This window comes from Ipomoea triloba, chromosome 13 (genome assembly GCF_003576645.1).
Source record: "Ipomoea triloba cultivar NCNSP0323 chromosome 13, ASM357664v1".
NCBI lineage: Eukaryota > Viridiplantae > Streptophyta > Magnoliopsida > Solanales > Convolvulaceae > Ipomoea > Ipomoea triloba.
In genome coordinates this window covers 10,123,637-10,139,830 of record NC_044928.1, presented here as the reverse complement: position 1 = coordinate 10,139,830, position 16,194 = coordinate 10,123,637, and the positions used below count along the sequence as shown (strand labels likewise).

At 36.7% G+C, this 16,194-nt stretch overlaps 2 protein-coding genes across 4 annotated transcripts; one reads left to right on the top strand and one right to left on the bottom strand.

The window, feature by feature from the left end:
- Window positions 1-2,836: 2,836 nt before the first annotated feature.
- Window positions 2,837-4,228, bottom strand: LOC116001171 (UPF0481 protein At3g47200-like). Its single transcript, XM_031241061.1, has one exon. It carries the CDS (start codon window positions 4,226-4,228, stop codon window positions 2,837-2,839), a length of 1,392 nt encoding a protein of 463 aa, XP_031096921.1.
- A 5,615-nt stretch (window positions 4,229-9,843) lies between these two features.
- On the top strand, window positions 9,844-14,719 carry LOC116003081 (U-box domain-containing protein 2-like). Of its 3 annotated transcripts, none has more exons than XM_031243258.1 (6): window positions 9,844-9,995; window positions 10,085-10,176; window positions 10,456-10,718; window positions 11,013-11,129; window positions 11,234-13,882; window positions 14,383-14,719. In XM_031243258.1, the coding sequence occupies exons 2-6, from the start codon at window positions 10,116-10,118 to the stop codon at window positions 14,434-14,436; spliced, it is 3,144 nt and encodes a 1,047-aa protein (XP_031099118.1). In that variant the 5' UTR covers window positions 9,844-9,995; window positions 10,085-10,115; the 3' UTR covers window positions 14,437-14,719. The 3 variants fall into 3 exon arrangements, with proteins under 3 accessions (XP_031099118.1, XP_031099116.1, XP_031099117.1); XM_031243256.1 differs by having other exon boundaries at window positions 10,450-10,718; XM_031243257.1 differs by having other exon boundaries at window positions 10,082-10,176; window positions 10,450-10,718.
- Window positions 14,720-16,194: the final 1,475 nt, after the last annotated feature.

Sequence of the window (16,194 nt, the reverse complement as noted above, 5' to 3'; positions counted from 1 at the left end):
TAATGGTTTGTGGACATTTGCCACCCATAGATCTAAGAAATGCTCTAAACAACCATACAAATGACTCTATCATTTCGTTCATCAAAAAACCACACACAAACATAATATTCATACAATGGTGGTTCATCCCTACAAATGGACCACATATCATGTCGTACTTGTTAGTGCGATATGTTGTATCATGCACTAACAAGTCTCCAAACAACGCATAGTCTCGTCTCATTTGCCCGTCCCTCCAAAAAAAGCTAGTTAATCTTGCATCATCATCAACTTCAAAGTCAAAAAAGAAGTCAGGCTCATTACACTGCCTCCTCCTGAATATTTCAATCAACGAATTCGAATCAGTTCCATCCAAGCTCTTCAAAGACTCAGATGCCAATGAATTGTAAGCATCTCGATTGGTAAACCCAACGAGTGGAGACCCTCCTGACTGATGTTTCAAAAACCTTATCCCATCCGCCAAGGCAACCCCACTCTTCTTTAAGTCTCTTAAGTATGAAAGTTGATTATTTCCCACGCTTCTGTGCGAACGAAGTAGGTGACTCTTGTCTTTAGTGCTTAGCTTGTGGTTGTGAGCTTTCTCATGTTTTGTTACTGTCCACACCCCATTACCATCTACATCGAACTGAATATATGCGCCACACCCCGTCCTTAAATCAATCTTTGAATACGCCTTAACACCACTGTTTTTCTTGGACTTACTACCAGCCTTGGAGCACAAAAATGTCTTCATCTTAANACTCTATATTCACACATCAAACACTATTACACACAACTACACATAAATCGTAAATCAATATGAATCACTAATTTTACTCTAAAAAACAGTTAAAAAAAACCTGGAATTGAAGTAGAATCCTCAACATTTATACAGCCTTGATCATTGCTTGTTGAGACAACAACTAAATCTGCATTCACTACAAATATAAAAAAATAAAGCAGAGTATCAGGAAACAGTGTGAATCTATAGTTGTAAATGTGTGAATCTAGAACTATGTATCTGTGAATGTATAGTTGTATAAGTGTGAATCTAAAACTCAAATACATGGTTACACAATCAATCTAACAACAAATCCTAAATTCGAAAAAAACAAACATAAATCTATACAATTCATCAAACATGAATCCAAACTTAAAACCTGCAATCGAAGATGAGCCATCAACGTGTAAACTTAGTTGATCTACTACCTCTGCCATCATTGAAGAAGAATTGCAAAGAAGAATTACGATGGTGAATCGAAAGAATTTCGCGATGTTGAATCGAAGGAGATCGGCGATGAATTGTTTTGCGATGAATTGCGGCGATGATGAATTGTTTTGCGATGATGGGGAATGACTGGAGAACCGGACAACCGCCTGCCTACTGCTCCCAACCTCCGTTAACGGCGTTAATTAACAAAAAAAAAAATTTTTTAAAACAAGCATAAAACGACGTCGTTTTTGACCCAGGTGCACCTTGCAATGTGCACCTGGGTCCACGGCATAATTTGCGACACACAGCTGTGTGGACCATGCCCACTATTGAGTATTGAGGCTACTTAAAGCACATATACAATGTAGCAAGCTGGAGCACAATAGTTGGCCTATTCGTTGGCCCAAATATTTCCAGCTCCTGGCCCAACTAGCCCATCAAGGTAAATTACAATCATTATTACATATTTGTGTAAACCATAAATAAAAAATACATTTTTAATATATAAAAAGTATATGATTTTTTAATATATTATCAAATAATGTACATTCAGTACACAAATAATATACTTTTAGTATATTAAAAAAATGTATATTGCGTTAATGGTCCACAATAACTTACCGTTAAATTATACTGTGGATTATAATTTACCTCGCAAGGTAGACCACTAATACATGTTTGTTTATGAAATCTGCCATAAGGGATTTCAAAAAGATCAAAATTTTCATCTTCACATAAGGGGTCATGAAGTGAGGCAGAGACCATGCAAGGAGTTGATGGAAGAAGAAAGTTTATGTTTGTCTAGAACCTACTTGCCTTCACCAAGCTCTCCGCGATTTGATAGAAATTAAGAAGCATTATTGTTAGGTTGGTGTTAATAACTTGGTATTTATTTTTTCTAGGGTTAAATTGGTTTAAGGTGAACGTAACAATGATAAATTCCATGTCAACATTTTTATTTTAGTCCAAGGCCAAGGGAAGGAGGGAGGGAGGGAGGGGGTGACGGTAAGAATGTTATCGGAGTAATATTAGATAAGTGAGTAACAATAGTTTAGTACATTGAGCATAAATATAATAAGTGCAATTCAACTATCAGCTTAGGCTTTTAGTTGAGATGGATCGGAGCACATGTTTTAATTTGGTATCAGAGCCAGTGTTGTATAAGTGGTGGCCGTTTGTCTTTCTCCGGGTCAATGCTTGTGGTTCGGGTGTTGCTTGCCTAATTACTCTGGGGGCATATAGGAGTTTTTTTGCCAATATAATTTTTTGAAAATACAGGTAGTAAAACTCTATAAACTTATACAATAGTATTAACACAATATAAATTTCAATGTTCATAATTTAATACTCCATAACCTACACCACACACACAAAAAGAAACATCAAACACTCTTAATTTCAATCAAAATAAAAATTATACACGTTCGACTAAAAAGATAGAAATCCACAGCAAAGAAAAGCAAATTGGTATCGTACCAAATTTAAAACCACACAGTACAGTAGAGAAATGAAATTACAACATATATGGTATTGTTGTACTACGTACATGCCAAATCTATTATCATATCACTCCAAATAAATAAAATGTTTTCTGCATGCTTGCTTCGGTGGCCGTCTATATATGCGAGTGCTCTGATCTGTTAGCTAGTTACCGCGCGGGTTAATGGTGAAATAAGTCTGCAAAAAAGTTAAAACAAGAAGAAAAGTAGCAGCAAATAAAGCTATAGCAGTCCATGGGGATTTGAAATAAGTGTGGGCGATTTCAACCATCCACGTCTTTGTTTTGCTATTGTAATGTTTTAGGATTTTATGCTTGACTTCCTTGAAGATGGCGGGGTTATCAAAGCCATAAGTGTTTAGCCCATGGAACAACTTGACAATGTCGTTGTCTTCTCCAATTGCTCTTCTTATAATGCACTTTTCTCTTAGCTCCTTAACGTCTCCAGGAGAAACAATGAGTGATTTCATAAAGTTGATGTAGCTACCTACCACAAATTGCGTACGTCTATAGTTGCAGAGCTCATAAGCTATCATGTTTTGGAGGCAAACTCGGGTAACGGTGGATGCATCAAAAACGGGAAGCTTAACCTCTGCTCGCAGAAGAGTAGAGTCGAATTTGATGCCCCTCAGAGAATAATCAGTATAGTTGCGCCTAAAATGAATGCCCTTTGATTTAAGATCCATGACCGAACTAAATAAATACCCGTGCTCATCTATTAACTGTTGTGTTGACATTGTTGGGGCGTTACCTATACCTGCTGCTTCTGCAGAGTGGGGGCGGCTCACCATCAGCATATGACAATACTCTAACAGATGAAGCGGTGCTTCATCATCATGCTGCAGGTTAACATGTCTTTCCAGCTCATCAACATTCTTGAACACAATCTCTTCCCAAACCACTTGTTGGCATTTCATGGAAAGTAGTTGTTTCCATGTATGGGGGGGATTACAATATCTGGCGTTAAACAAGAGCTCAATAATCCAGAGTGGGATCTGATTCTCAAGCAATAACATGTCGCATTCTGTGAAAGCAAGCCCTCCAGCCGCGTCAATCAAGGTTGTAATATCCAGTGGTGAGTAATACCCCCAGGCTAAAACAGCATCATCGGTGGTGATCAGGAAGTGATTCAATAGGAAGCAGGCGTCCAGCAGCATTATTTCAGCTAACCGGTGATCATCAAATGGATATTTATTCTCCAATAATATGTAACAGCTCCGGGCCGTATCCACCACCTCCAACATCTTCTTAAAGTAGAACTCATAATCCTTCTGCCAAGAAGAAGAAGAATTATTGGAAATGAAATGATCCAACACCTTGTACTTGATTCCCTGGACGAGCTGCAGCGATGGGTGGCCATAGTTGTATGGCCCTATGGGCACTACTCTAGGATCGTAGAAGTCGCTGTCCTCCTTGTAACGCAAGTGAAGTGGAAGTTTCTGAATCTTCTTTTTGTTTCCCAGATTCGCAGCTACTGTTATCGCAACACTATTACTGTCTCCTCCTCCTACTGCTAGCCGGATCTCATTCTCCGCCATTATTATTGACCTAGCTAGCTTAGCTTAGCTTAATTAATTAGCGCAGCTAGTGTATGTAGAGAGGTCAATTCAAGGAGGTGATGAAATTTAATGCTCTCAATCAACCATTTAATTAAATCCTCTTTCTCCACACGTAATTCAGTCTTCGTCGTCGTAACTTAATTAACTAATTAATTAATTAATTGCTGCGTCCGATCCATTAATTACGCCCGCCGCTGCACAATCATTAATAATAAATCATTATATCCTAAGTCCTAACAACCCACATGCATAGGTCATTTTAAATATTTTTAATGTATTACAAATTAGTATTTTACAAGTTTACTTTTAATGCGTTGTTGGATGGTTCAATTTTAGTGGAACCAAGATAGAAGCTAAGGCATATTGTGATGTGTTTTTTCTAGTCTCATTATCTCCTAATCATTATCCATGTATCTAACAAGTTTCACAACTTCATAGTAACAAATTTAATCATTACTCGCCAATTGCCACACCTTACACTCCATTGATCACTGCCCAGCCCTCCGTCGCGTATTTCTTTGTATTTTTTTTTTTAAATACTCTTTTATGTATGTATGTATATATATGCATAGAAATATGTATATTTTTTTATTTAAGTTATTTTATCTATATATGCATATGCATAGAAATATGTATATTAATCAATTTTCCATCCATGTGACTATTAAAGCTTCATGCATGTTGTTTTCTCATGACTGCATGACAAAAACAGATTAGTACAAACATTGGGTCAGTAGCAATGCCTGTTTTTTTAATACTATGGTTGTTACGGTGCAATTAAGAAGTTTATAAATAAAATTCTTGTTAAGGAATCTTTGTGTGTATGTCAACGTGTATGCGTGTGTAAAACTGTACATATATGCAGTTAAGAAGTTTAACAAACTTCTTGTTAAGGAATCTTTGTATGCATGTCAACGTGTATGCATGTGTACATATACTTCTGTCATTTTCGCTTCTTAGAATTGAAGTTGCTTGTGAGTGTTGGAAATTTATATAGTAATGGAGATCAATATTTCAGATCGACTACCATGAAAGCTTAAATATAATAATATTTGGAGGGGTAGAGTAATAAATATTATTTTGATTTGGTAGAAAACTAATTGAGAAATATGAATTTTACAAAATGTCAAAACCGAAAAGTACTCAGATCAGTTCCAGGACCAAGAAGTTAACCTATGAGATGTTAATGTTCGATATGTCAAATTAACCACTCGAAGGTATTTAACCATTCAAAGGTCCTTAACCTCTCGAATGATCTTTAACGTTTCGGATGATCATTAAGGTTTCAGATGTTCGTTAGCGTCTCGGTTGGTCTTCAACAATTCGGATGGATTATGTACATGCATGCATTCGGATGGCTAATGTTGATCAAACCTTGGCTGAAGAAATTGTGTGGTTGTGAATGTATGCATGGAATTGTTATATATTATAATATATATGTTCGTCAACTTTGTGCATGTGGAAATGCATTAAAGTTGAAGTTATCTATTAATTAGAATATATATTTGTCAACTTTGTGCATGTGGATATGCATTAAAGCTGTAAATATATATTGTACATAATTAATATGCATGCACTTCATCAACATACGTGAATACATTTTGTTAAATCCCGATATATATATATGTAATTTTATATATATTGTATGAAAGTTGGTTTTAAAACTATCATAACTTTCATGTAACATCTCCTAACAGTCAGATTTTTAAATCTATAAAATTTTAATTAAGGAGAGACATATGTAAAGACAGGCAATTTATTTGTAGTATACCTTGATATTTCACTGTTCATTTTTTTTTTTTAGTACTACTAACATTTGCATATCCACATGCATGAAAATATATATTGGATGTTAGGCTCTTCTGTGGGATTTTGCTTCTAAACTAAAGGAAGTTTGCCCTCAGTTTTGTTATTACAAATCTTGTGGATTAACTGGAGGCTTTTGACCTTTTGTGTAAGTGCAGCTGAGTGAATTGATTCTATCAGTTCTGGTGAAGGGTTCTTACTTATTTCCTATGTTGGTTGAGCCAGTGAGCACGTGGAGAAGAGGGAACAAGAAATGATGTGTGTATTATTCAGAGTATATTTGGTTCAGTACATTGCATGAAGAAGGTGGTTGGGTTATATATACACGCATGCTAACCAACCTAGAGAAGACGGTTATAACCACCTACTAGGAGAAATTACATAATGACCCTTAGCATTTAACAGCTTTTTCCAGCTTGCATGCTTCATCCTCCAACACCCCCCGTAAACTGGAGCATGGAGGTCTTGAATGCCCAGTTTAGAGGTGAATGTCTGAAATGGTGAGATAGGGAGTGGTTTAGTGAAACCATCCGCAATCTGGGCAGGGGATGACACTGGCAGCAGCTTGATGAGGCCTCCATTCAGCTTCTCCCTCACAATATGGCAATCGATATCTATGTGCTTCGTTCTCTCATGGAAAACATGATTCTCGGCAATGGCGATTGCAGATTTACTATCACAAAATACTGCTATAGGTTTACTTGGTTAAACTTGTAATTCACGAAGCAAGGAAGTAATCCACTGTACTTCGCAAACCGTGGCAGCTAAGGCACGGTATTCAGCCTCTGATGATGAACGGGATGCAGTTGCTTGCTTCTTTGATCTCCAAGAAACAAGAGCAGGCCCTAAGAAGACACAAAAGCCTGTGATAGACCTGCGCGTTTCCGGACATGAGGCCCAATCAGAATCTGAGAATACATTGAGTTGAGTACCACCATTTTTGGGATAAAATAACCTAACCAGGAGCCTTTTTAATGTAGCGAAGAACTCGGTGTGCAGTAGCCATGTGTTCAGTTGTTGGAGCATCCACATATTGGCTTAATTGTTGTATGGCATATGTAATATCTGGTCTTGTGGCGGTGAGGTATAATAACCGACCTACAAGACGTCTGTAGCTGGAAGCGTCACTGAGAATGGTGCCACCTTCTCTGTTTAATTGTTGTCCGGGGACTGATTGTAGCATAATTTCATAACAAACAAATACCAGAGTATTCCGGGGTATCGATCCACAGGGAAGCGAGGCGTATCGAACACTAGTTACTAAGATACTCATGTGAAGCTAATCCTAACGAAATGATGTTTGAACGATTGCGAATATCATAATAAACGAGAATAAAGAAAGCAAGTTGATGAAAACAATATAGAGAGGGTGGGATTTTCGGGTTTAAGTGTTTAATCTCCTAATGCCATACTAAGGTGAGATATGTAATTTGGGTTCTAACAAATGTGGATGATTGCATTCACAAAGGGGAAGGAATTACTCCCATAATTCAAACCCACAACAAGGAATTAATCAAGAACAAGCAATCTAAACGAAATCCCTTAACAAAAATGCCCTCTCCCAAGGTGTCTCCCAAGTGTCAGTACGCTTGCGCTTTTGCTCAAATATGGTAAGGGTACCAACCATCTCATTCATGCACGTGGGCTTACCATAGTTGGATTCTTGACTATCCATCCCATACGTAGACTTACCATGCATAGCCTCTGGCTGCTTACCATGTGTATTAACAGCCAAGGAATCAGACATAGAATCCTGAGGATTTTTTCCTTTTGGATCATGATCGGACTTCGATCCCTGAGCATTCCATGAACGTCGCTCAATTGTAGTTTCCGGCGCCACCCATTGGTGGCCAAACGCCGGAGAATTCCGATGTCCTCCCGCCCTCAACTAAGGCCCAAATGGCTTCTCAGCATTCCGATCCCACCCCTGCGCTTTTTTGGGGCAAAATCGGTCTCCATGACCAATCAAACCACAGATAAAACAAAACGTTGGCAGCCTTTCATACCGAAACTCAATCTTTACCCATTCGCCGCTATCACGACGCAGCTTCATACCCTTCTTCAAAGCTTTCGCAACTTCCAACTCCAGTCTAATCCGAAAGAACAAGCGCATAGATCCCTCAAAATTACGTTCATCATGATTAACCACACGACCAACAAATCCACCAACCTCTATATAACATTTGTACATATCTACAATACAAAATACGCAAAACCTCATTGATTACTAGCCCGACAGCCTCTATATAACATTTGTACATTTCTACAACAAAGATGATGATAATTAAAGCATTTGTACATTCCTACAACAAAGATAATAATAATAATAATAATAATAATAATAATAATAATAATAATAATAATAATGACGACGACGGGCGAATAAAAAAAGGGAAGAAAGAAAAAGTTGCTAACATTCCTACAACAAAGATAATAATAATAATAATAATAATAATAATAATAATAATAATAATAATAATAATAATAATAATAATAATGACGACGACGGGCGAATAAAAAAAGGGAAGAAAGAAAAAGTTGCTAACAGGATTCGATCACGAGACCTCAAACGGAAATTCTACTGTTCACCCGCACGCTTGTTTCCATTTGGAAAAATAAAGAACATTGATTTTGGTTTCTCCAAAATTGTGTATAAACGGAAGAATGGAGATAGAAAATCAAATTGGAGAAATAAATTTAGTAAACAAGTTTTCTATTTTCCATTTTTCCACTTCTTCAATTCTCCATTTTTTTTGAAAAATTCTCCATTTTTCCAAGTTAGTAAACGACCCCTTTAGTGTCTTCAAGTTGCCCACGGTAGAAGATAATGAGCCAGTGAATGAATTACTTGAATTGGTCACGCCAAGGCTGACAAGACTGACAATGAAAGCTCAAGATGGAGTAATATGAGGCAGAAGTCTCCAAGTACAGTTCTTGAGAAGGGAGTGACTACCTACGAAATCACCATCGATAAATTTCGTTTTGGTGCCACCCCTTACTCTACCATTATTGTAAGGGTATAGGTTCGAGATAGAAAGATCAATGCAGCATATCAATTTGTTTTCCTTTATACTTGGATATGTTTTTAAGCTATTATTTTTTTTGTTGATTCTTACCCAAATAGGAACAATCAATTTCTCTAGGTGTGTTTGTAAAATAGGAAAATAACTTATGTAAAATGTTTTTTGAAAAATAAGTCTTTTTTTTTTTTTTAAATATAGAGACTAATTCATTCAATCATAAAATGTTTACAATAAAGATCAATGAAATGGTAAAATATTCTTTACCGCCAGACATAGAAACAAATTTCCTAGTAGTGCTATAGAAAATTTGGATCGCGGATTGTGTCCAGTGTTTAGTTGCATTCCAGAAAATTGTCTTAGTGTATTTGGTTTTTTTTTATGGGGGTAGGGGGTGGTGATGGTAGGGGGTGGTAGTGGTAGTGGTAGTGGTGGCGGTGGCGGTGCGGTGACTAATTGGTTAGGGAAAAGTTTTCCTCATTGTTAAGGAAAACTTTTTCCAATTGAAATTATTTTCCATCCAATCAAACAACATAAAAGACTCTTTTCCTCCACTTTTAGCAAAACATTTTCCATAGAAAATATTTTCCATCCAACCAAACACCCCCTAAGTTTTTTTTGTTTTTTGTTTTTTTTTTGGAAAAAAAAAAAACGGGTGCTTGGTATTTGGTAACACTTCTCTTGAGTATTTATTTTTCCAGTTTTGCCCCCTTTAAGCAAAGAGGAAGTCAAGACTTGGGAAACCAGAAGGAAATTAGGAAGGAGACCAACAATGATGACAAGCGAAAGCTACGCCATGCTGTGCTTTTGGAGCTCCGACCTCTTTCATTTATGGCGGTCTTACTCTTGCGGGATAAAGATTCATCCTCCTGAAAACTTGCTCATTTCTAACCTCTTTTCTCAACACAGGAATCACAGAGGTAAAAGAATCTGGAGTAATTGCAACAGCTACTGATTTTTTTTTTCAATTTAATTTAAAACCGAATATTGTTTTTGCAACGCGAAGCAGGGGACGGCGTTGGAGGTGAGGATTCAGCTCTATGAGAAAGTTTTTGCGTAGCCCGTTTGTTTGGAGTCGACGACCTAATGAGCGTCGCATTGGTAAGCCATCTTTCGTCTGGTTCATCAGTTCCTTTTCGTTTTCGAGAGATGAAACTAATTTAGATTTCGTCTTGCTTAATCAAGCATTAGTTGTTGATGCTAATGGATTTTGTTCTGTCTAGTCATATATGACTTTTGGCTATATTTTTCCTGTACTTTTGTGGAACCTGCACATATTCACCTCTGTAGTTCTCAAGTTCTTTATGCTTCAACTTTGTGTCTCCACAATTTTGGTAATGATTATCTTCACTGTGTTTCATTGCTCTTCGTCAGCAACAGGTGGTGGGGTAGAGAATTCTCTGTTAACCAGCCTTTTCCTTTTATCGTCACTGGAAAACTTAAATTCTGAACTGGTTCGTAAGTATTATCGGGAGGCGGAAGATGTACTGAAGATTTTAAAGCCAATTCTCAATGCCATTGTTTATACTCAAATTGCTTCTGATAGGCTGCTTCAAAATGTGTTTTCCGAATTGGGTCGTGCAATTGATGAGCTGATGGAGCTATTTGAAACCTGCCAACCGTGGAGCAGCAAAATTTATTTTGTGGGTCTTTGGATCTTTGCTTTCCATTTATGATTTGTGAATCTGTTTATAAGCTGTTTTTTACTTCCTCTCTTCAGTATGGAGTATTTACTTTTAAAAAAAATTAACCTACTAGAGACTGATTCAAAGAGATCTTTCTATCTGGTGTTTAAAACTGCAAAATATTATATTTTGAAACTCTCTTTAACTGCTTTCATGTGGTTAAACTTTTTGATTGATGTAAATCCTTATGAATTTAGGCAATTACCACTTCACTATTTTATGATTTTATCTAGCTGATGTTTGGTCAAGCAGGTCCTGCAAGTTGAATCTCTGATTGCAAAAGTTCAAAGTTGCAGCCTGAAAATTCTTCAGCTACTCATATCTTCTTATAGGTGCCTCCCAGGTGAATCAAGTTTAAGGTTGCTTGAGGTAGGATATCTGGAAAGCAGAATTTTGTTTTTGTTTTTGTTTAATTTTTATTTACAACTTTGTTTTTGAACTGTTCATGTGCATGTCTTGTGTTTGGTTTGTAGCACTGTGTGCTGGAAATCAAGTCTATGGATTATGAACTCTTATCAACAACTATCTCTGAGACTATAAAGGATCAAGTGGAATGTTCTGGGGCGAGCTCAGATAGCCTGGAGAAAATTGCTGATCGCCTGTGCTTAAAGTCAAACCAGGATCTTCTTATTGAGATATTAGCCCTTGAAAAATTGAAGGAGAATTCAGAACAAGATGAAAAGAGTGAAGAAGTTGAACACATTGAACAGATTATTGGTCTTGTTACTCATATGCGTGAGGCCCTTGTTATGATGAAACAGTCTGAGAATTCTACCTCTGTCTCAATTCCGGCAGATTTCTGCTGTCCTCTCTCACTTGAATTAATGAGGAACCCTGTAACTGTTGCATCTGGACAGACATATGAGTGGGCCTGCATTCGAAAATGGATTGCTCTTGGCCTCAGAGTTTGCCCTAACACACGGCAAACTTTGGCACACACAAATCTTATTCCTAATTGCTCTCTTAAGGCACAGATTACAGATTGGTGTGAAACAAACAGTGTAAATCTACCCGTTCCAGTGAAGGCTTTGAGCTTGAGCCAGCCCTCATTTGTTGTACTGCATGGAGAATCTGGTGCACCCATAGATAATCACATAGTTTCAACTTCATGGGACTGTAACTACGGATCACCTGAATCCCCTTGTTCCTCAAGGAAAGTATCAATATCATCCAGTGCAATTCTAAGAGAGGCGGCATCTCCATCTCAATCTTGTTTGTCTTCAGAGGAATCTTGTTGTGGAGCTGCCATTTATGGGCTGAGGTTGGATGTTGAGACAACGTCTCTTAAGAGTTCTGTAGGCGGCCTGCAAAAGTCAGAAGATAGAAGTATAAACTCAGTTAGCTACTATTCTATGCAGCTGTCTATGAATAGTGTGTCATCAACTGTTGAAAGCTTCCTTCGGGGTCATAGTCAAACTGCTTATGCAACACCTGATTCAATTCACTCTTTAGGTTCCCCTACAAGTTATCCCTCACCTTATGCATCTCAAAGAGAAACATATTCTCAATCTCTTGTCTGCTCAGCTTCAGATGCATCTTTGTCCAGAGTTGGTAGTTATGGGTTGGGAGTGGATGTTGATATGGTGTCTCTTAATGGTTCTGAAGACTGGATGGCGTACTCAAGTTATGGAAGTATGAACTCAATTAAATATTCTATGTGGCTATCCATGAACAATGCGCCATCAGTTGATGGAGGCAGCCATCTCAGCCATAACCGAACTACTTCTGCATCCAGCACACTGTCAAATTTAAAATTGTCTCGTGTGACTAGTGGTGTTGCATCAGGATCTTACACTGCTTCTACCTTGAGTACTTCAAGGGGAGAGTTTGGGTTCCCATCCCCACTCAAAGAAAGACCTTGTCCTCCCTCCCTCTGGCACAGGCTATTTGAGAGGTTTAATCCAAGAATAGTTTCTTCCACTGTCCCTGAAACAATGGCTGGTCTTTCAGAAGTTGAGAAGGAAGTTAGAAAGCTTGTTGTGGACTTGAAGATGACTTCAATTGATCTGCGGAGAAATGCAGCAGCTGAACTCCAGTTACAAGCCAAGCATAGCATGGAGAACCAGATTATGCTTAGGTTAAGTGGTGCTTCAAACCTAGTGCATAAAGTGCAGGAAAATGCTGTCACCGCACTTCTCAAACTGTCAAACAATGACAACAACAAGTACACGATTGTGAGTGCTGGTGCAGTTGAGCCACTGATTGATGTTCTTGAGACTGGGAGCCGTGTGGCTAAAAAAAACTCTGCTGCCACTCTTTTTACCTTATCAGTTATCGAGGAAAATAAGATCAAGATTGGGAGATCTGGGGTAATAACAGCTCTAGTTAATTTCCTTGGAAATGGAACTCCTAGGGGCAAGAAAAACGCAGCAAAAGCTTTGTTTAACTTGTCAATACTTCATAAAAACAAGGCTAGCATGGTGCAGGCTGGTGCAGTAAAGCACCTCATAAAGTTGATGCAACCTGCTGACAGGATGGTTGATAAAGCGGTTGCTATTTTGTCTAAACTTGCTACCATTCATGATGGAAGAATATTAATTGATCAGGAAGGAGGGATCCCAGTTCTGGTGAATGTTGTCAAAATTGGATCTGCAAGAAGTAAGGAGTATGCAGCTGCTGCTCTCAATCAATTATGCTTCAACACTACCAGTCTATCAATTGGCATGGATAACAAGGTCAAGATTGCCAAGCTTGGGGCAATAAAGCCACTTGTAGATTTACTGAAAAATGGAACTTCTAGAGGCAAGAAAGATGCAGCATCAGCTTTGTTTAGCTTGTCGTTAATTGATGAAAACAAAGCTCAAATCCTACATGCAGGTGCTGTAAAATACCTTATAGAGCTGTTAGACCCTGCTCTTTGGATGGCTGATGATGCAGTTGCTTTTCTGTACAATCTTGCTACCATTCATAAAGGAAGAACCGCAATTGTTCAGGAAGGAGGGATCCCCGTCATGGTTGAAGTTGTTAACAGCGGATCAGCAAGAGGTAAGGAGAATGCAGCTGCTACTCTCCTGCTACTATGCACCAACAGTAATAGCCTCCGCAATATAATTCTCCATGAAGGAGCTATCCCTTCATTAGAAGCACTGTTGCAGTCTGGCAACACCAGAGCAAGAGAAAAGGTTTGATGCTAACTATATATATAACACGTAGGATCTCTTTCTTTGTTTTTGATTGGTGTTTTTTCCACTCCTGGTCCTTCGACTTTTGTGACATTTCTACTTATAGTCTTCTACTGTCATTTTCTTTTAACACTTTTAGTCCTTCTGATGAGTTTTCTAGCTAAACATCACCCGAAACAAGTACGCGCACAACATTTGTTTGGCGAGAAAACTTGCCGGAAGGACTAAAAGTGGTCTACTGTCATTTTCTTTTAACACTATTAGTTTTTCTAACGTATTTTCTAGCTAAACATCACCTGAAATCAATATTTGCACATCTAATTGGCTGTAAAACTTGCCGGATGGACTAAAAGTGGTAAAAATTTAAAATCGAGGGGCTATTAGTGAAAACAATGATAGTGAAAGACTATAGGTGGAACTGTCACAAAACTTCGAGAACCAAAAGTTGAAAAAACTCTTTTGGTTGGGTTAACAACTACGTGTTTTTTGGCTACTTGCAGGCTGAGGCAGTCCTTAGCTACCTGAAACAAGATAATGAGAAGGCAAGTGGTTAAGCTCTCAAAGTATACTTCAAACAGAATGTGATGATGGGGCTTTTTCCATTTTGTATGGTTTCAATTATATTAAGGTGCAAATTTTACCATATTTATTTTAAAAATAATACTATAGGCTGGTAATTATAATAGTGACTTGTGTAGTTTTATTAAGCAAATTTATGTATCTAGTTAAAGTAATGACTTTATGAATTGCTACCTAGTTCACCATGGGAGAATTGTATTGTATATCACAAAACATGTTTGCTTATTTTTATGCAAAGGACTTCTTACTCTTGTGTAATTCCCTACTCACTTCATTCATATGTATGCGATCCATGGGTGATCTAGAAGCACAAATGAGACGAATTTTAAAAATGGAGAGGAAGAAGTTGTGGGCCTTGAATTGCTCTCTTCAATTTCCACCAAATTGCTAAAATTGTCCAAGTTTTCATATGGTCTACCTACATACATTGTGGCTTTCTAGGCATGCCAAAAGCAATGGGTCTACAATCTTCATCACTTGTTCTGATGACTGATGATAACGTTGCATCAACCTACTTATAAAGAGTACTAGTATTTGTCCCGTGCGATGTACGGACTAAAGTTTATAAGTATTGTTGTAATCTTATGATACTAAGCAAATTATTTTTATTACAAATGTAAGTATAACTATACAATGTAATATTATATATTTTAAAAGTTTTTGTGTTACTATTATGTTGATTTTAAAGTTTATTGTTATGTTAGAATGATAAGAAACATTTGTATTATTATTTGAATTTGAATTTAAAATAATTAATTTAATTATATAGCTACTGTATTTAAATCAAATTTGTAAATATAAGAAAGAATATGAAATAAGAGATCTACTTGAATTAAAAACTTTATTTGAATCACTACATACTACTCCGTAATATTTTAATCCTTTGGGATTGCTAATCCGAGATACAACAGCACACAACTGACTATACACAAAGACTGGTTTCTTTAGTAGTAGCCCAACATGTGATAATGTTTGTCAGTGACTCTTATTAATAGTCATTGCATACAACAACATAATCAAGAATTGTCTCATTTGAAATTTGAATAATAGTCTTAGATCAAAAGTGTTATTGTCATGCAAGGAACCAATACTTTAGTTCCTTCATAGAACTTAAATATAACAAAATGTAAAAATTTTGAAAAAAATTGTCAAAAATTTATAACCAATATCATCATACATGCCACCCGTTCGTTGCACAGTATGAAAGTGATCAATTGATTAAATATATAGTATAGAATAATGAATTAAAAATATATACTCTAATACTCCGTATTTAACAAAGCGTATGAATATATTATTCAATGAATTTTTTTTCTTTAAAAGCATTAAATGGATTGCGAAAATATAATGGAATATAATCTTTTTTTTTAAATTGTTATTGAAGTTGTAATAAAAAAAGTATAGAATGAAGCATTATTCTTCAAAATGCATTGCGAGATGTATTTTCTTATCAATAATAAAGTGGTTATTTATATTGAACATGGCAACCTACGATCAATACATATTATAAAGGCCTATTTTATTAGATATACATGATATTTAAAAATTTTAAATTTAAACAAATAAAATGTACGTATAAAATGAAAACAACACATAAACTACATTATTATATGAGTTGGAAATAAATAATATTTTGTACAGGCAACAAAATGATATTCATTCAATTTATGTAGATATAAAAAAAAAAGTAAAATTCACTAAGATCCATTTACATATATAAATTACTAATTACT

Bases quoted from the DNA above. Each gene is read 5' to 3' on its own strand.
- LOC116001171 (XM_031241061.1), bottom strand. From the start codon at position 4,228: ATGGCGGAGAATGAGATCCGGCTAGCAGTAGGAGGAGGAGACAGTAAT.
- LOC116003081 (XM_031243256.1), top strand. From the start codon at position 10,116: ATGAGAAAGTTTTTGCGTAGCCCGTTTGTTTGGAGTCGACGACCTAAT. The intron at 10,177-10,449 runs GTAAGCCATCTT...GCTCTTCGTCAG, and splicing joins ACCTAATGAGCGTCGCATTG to CAACAGGTGGTGGGGTAGAG. The intron at 10,719-11,012 runs GTGGGTCTTTGG...TTGGTCAAGCAG, and splicing joins GGAGCAGCAAAATTTATTTT to GTCCTGCAAGTTGAATCTCT.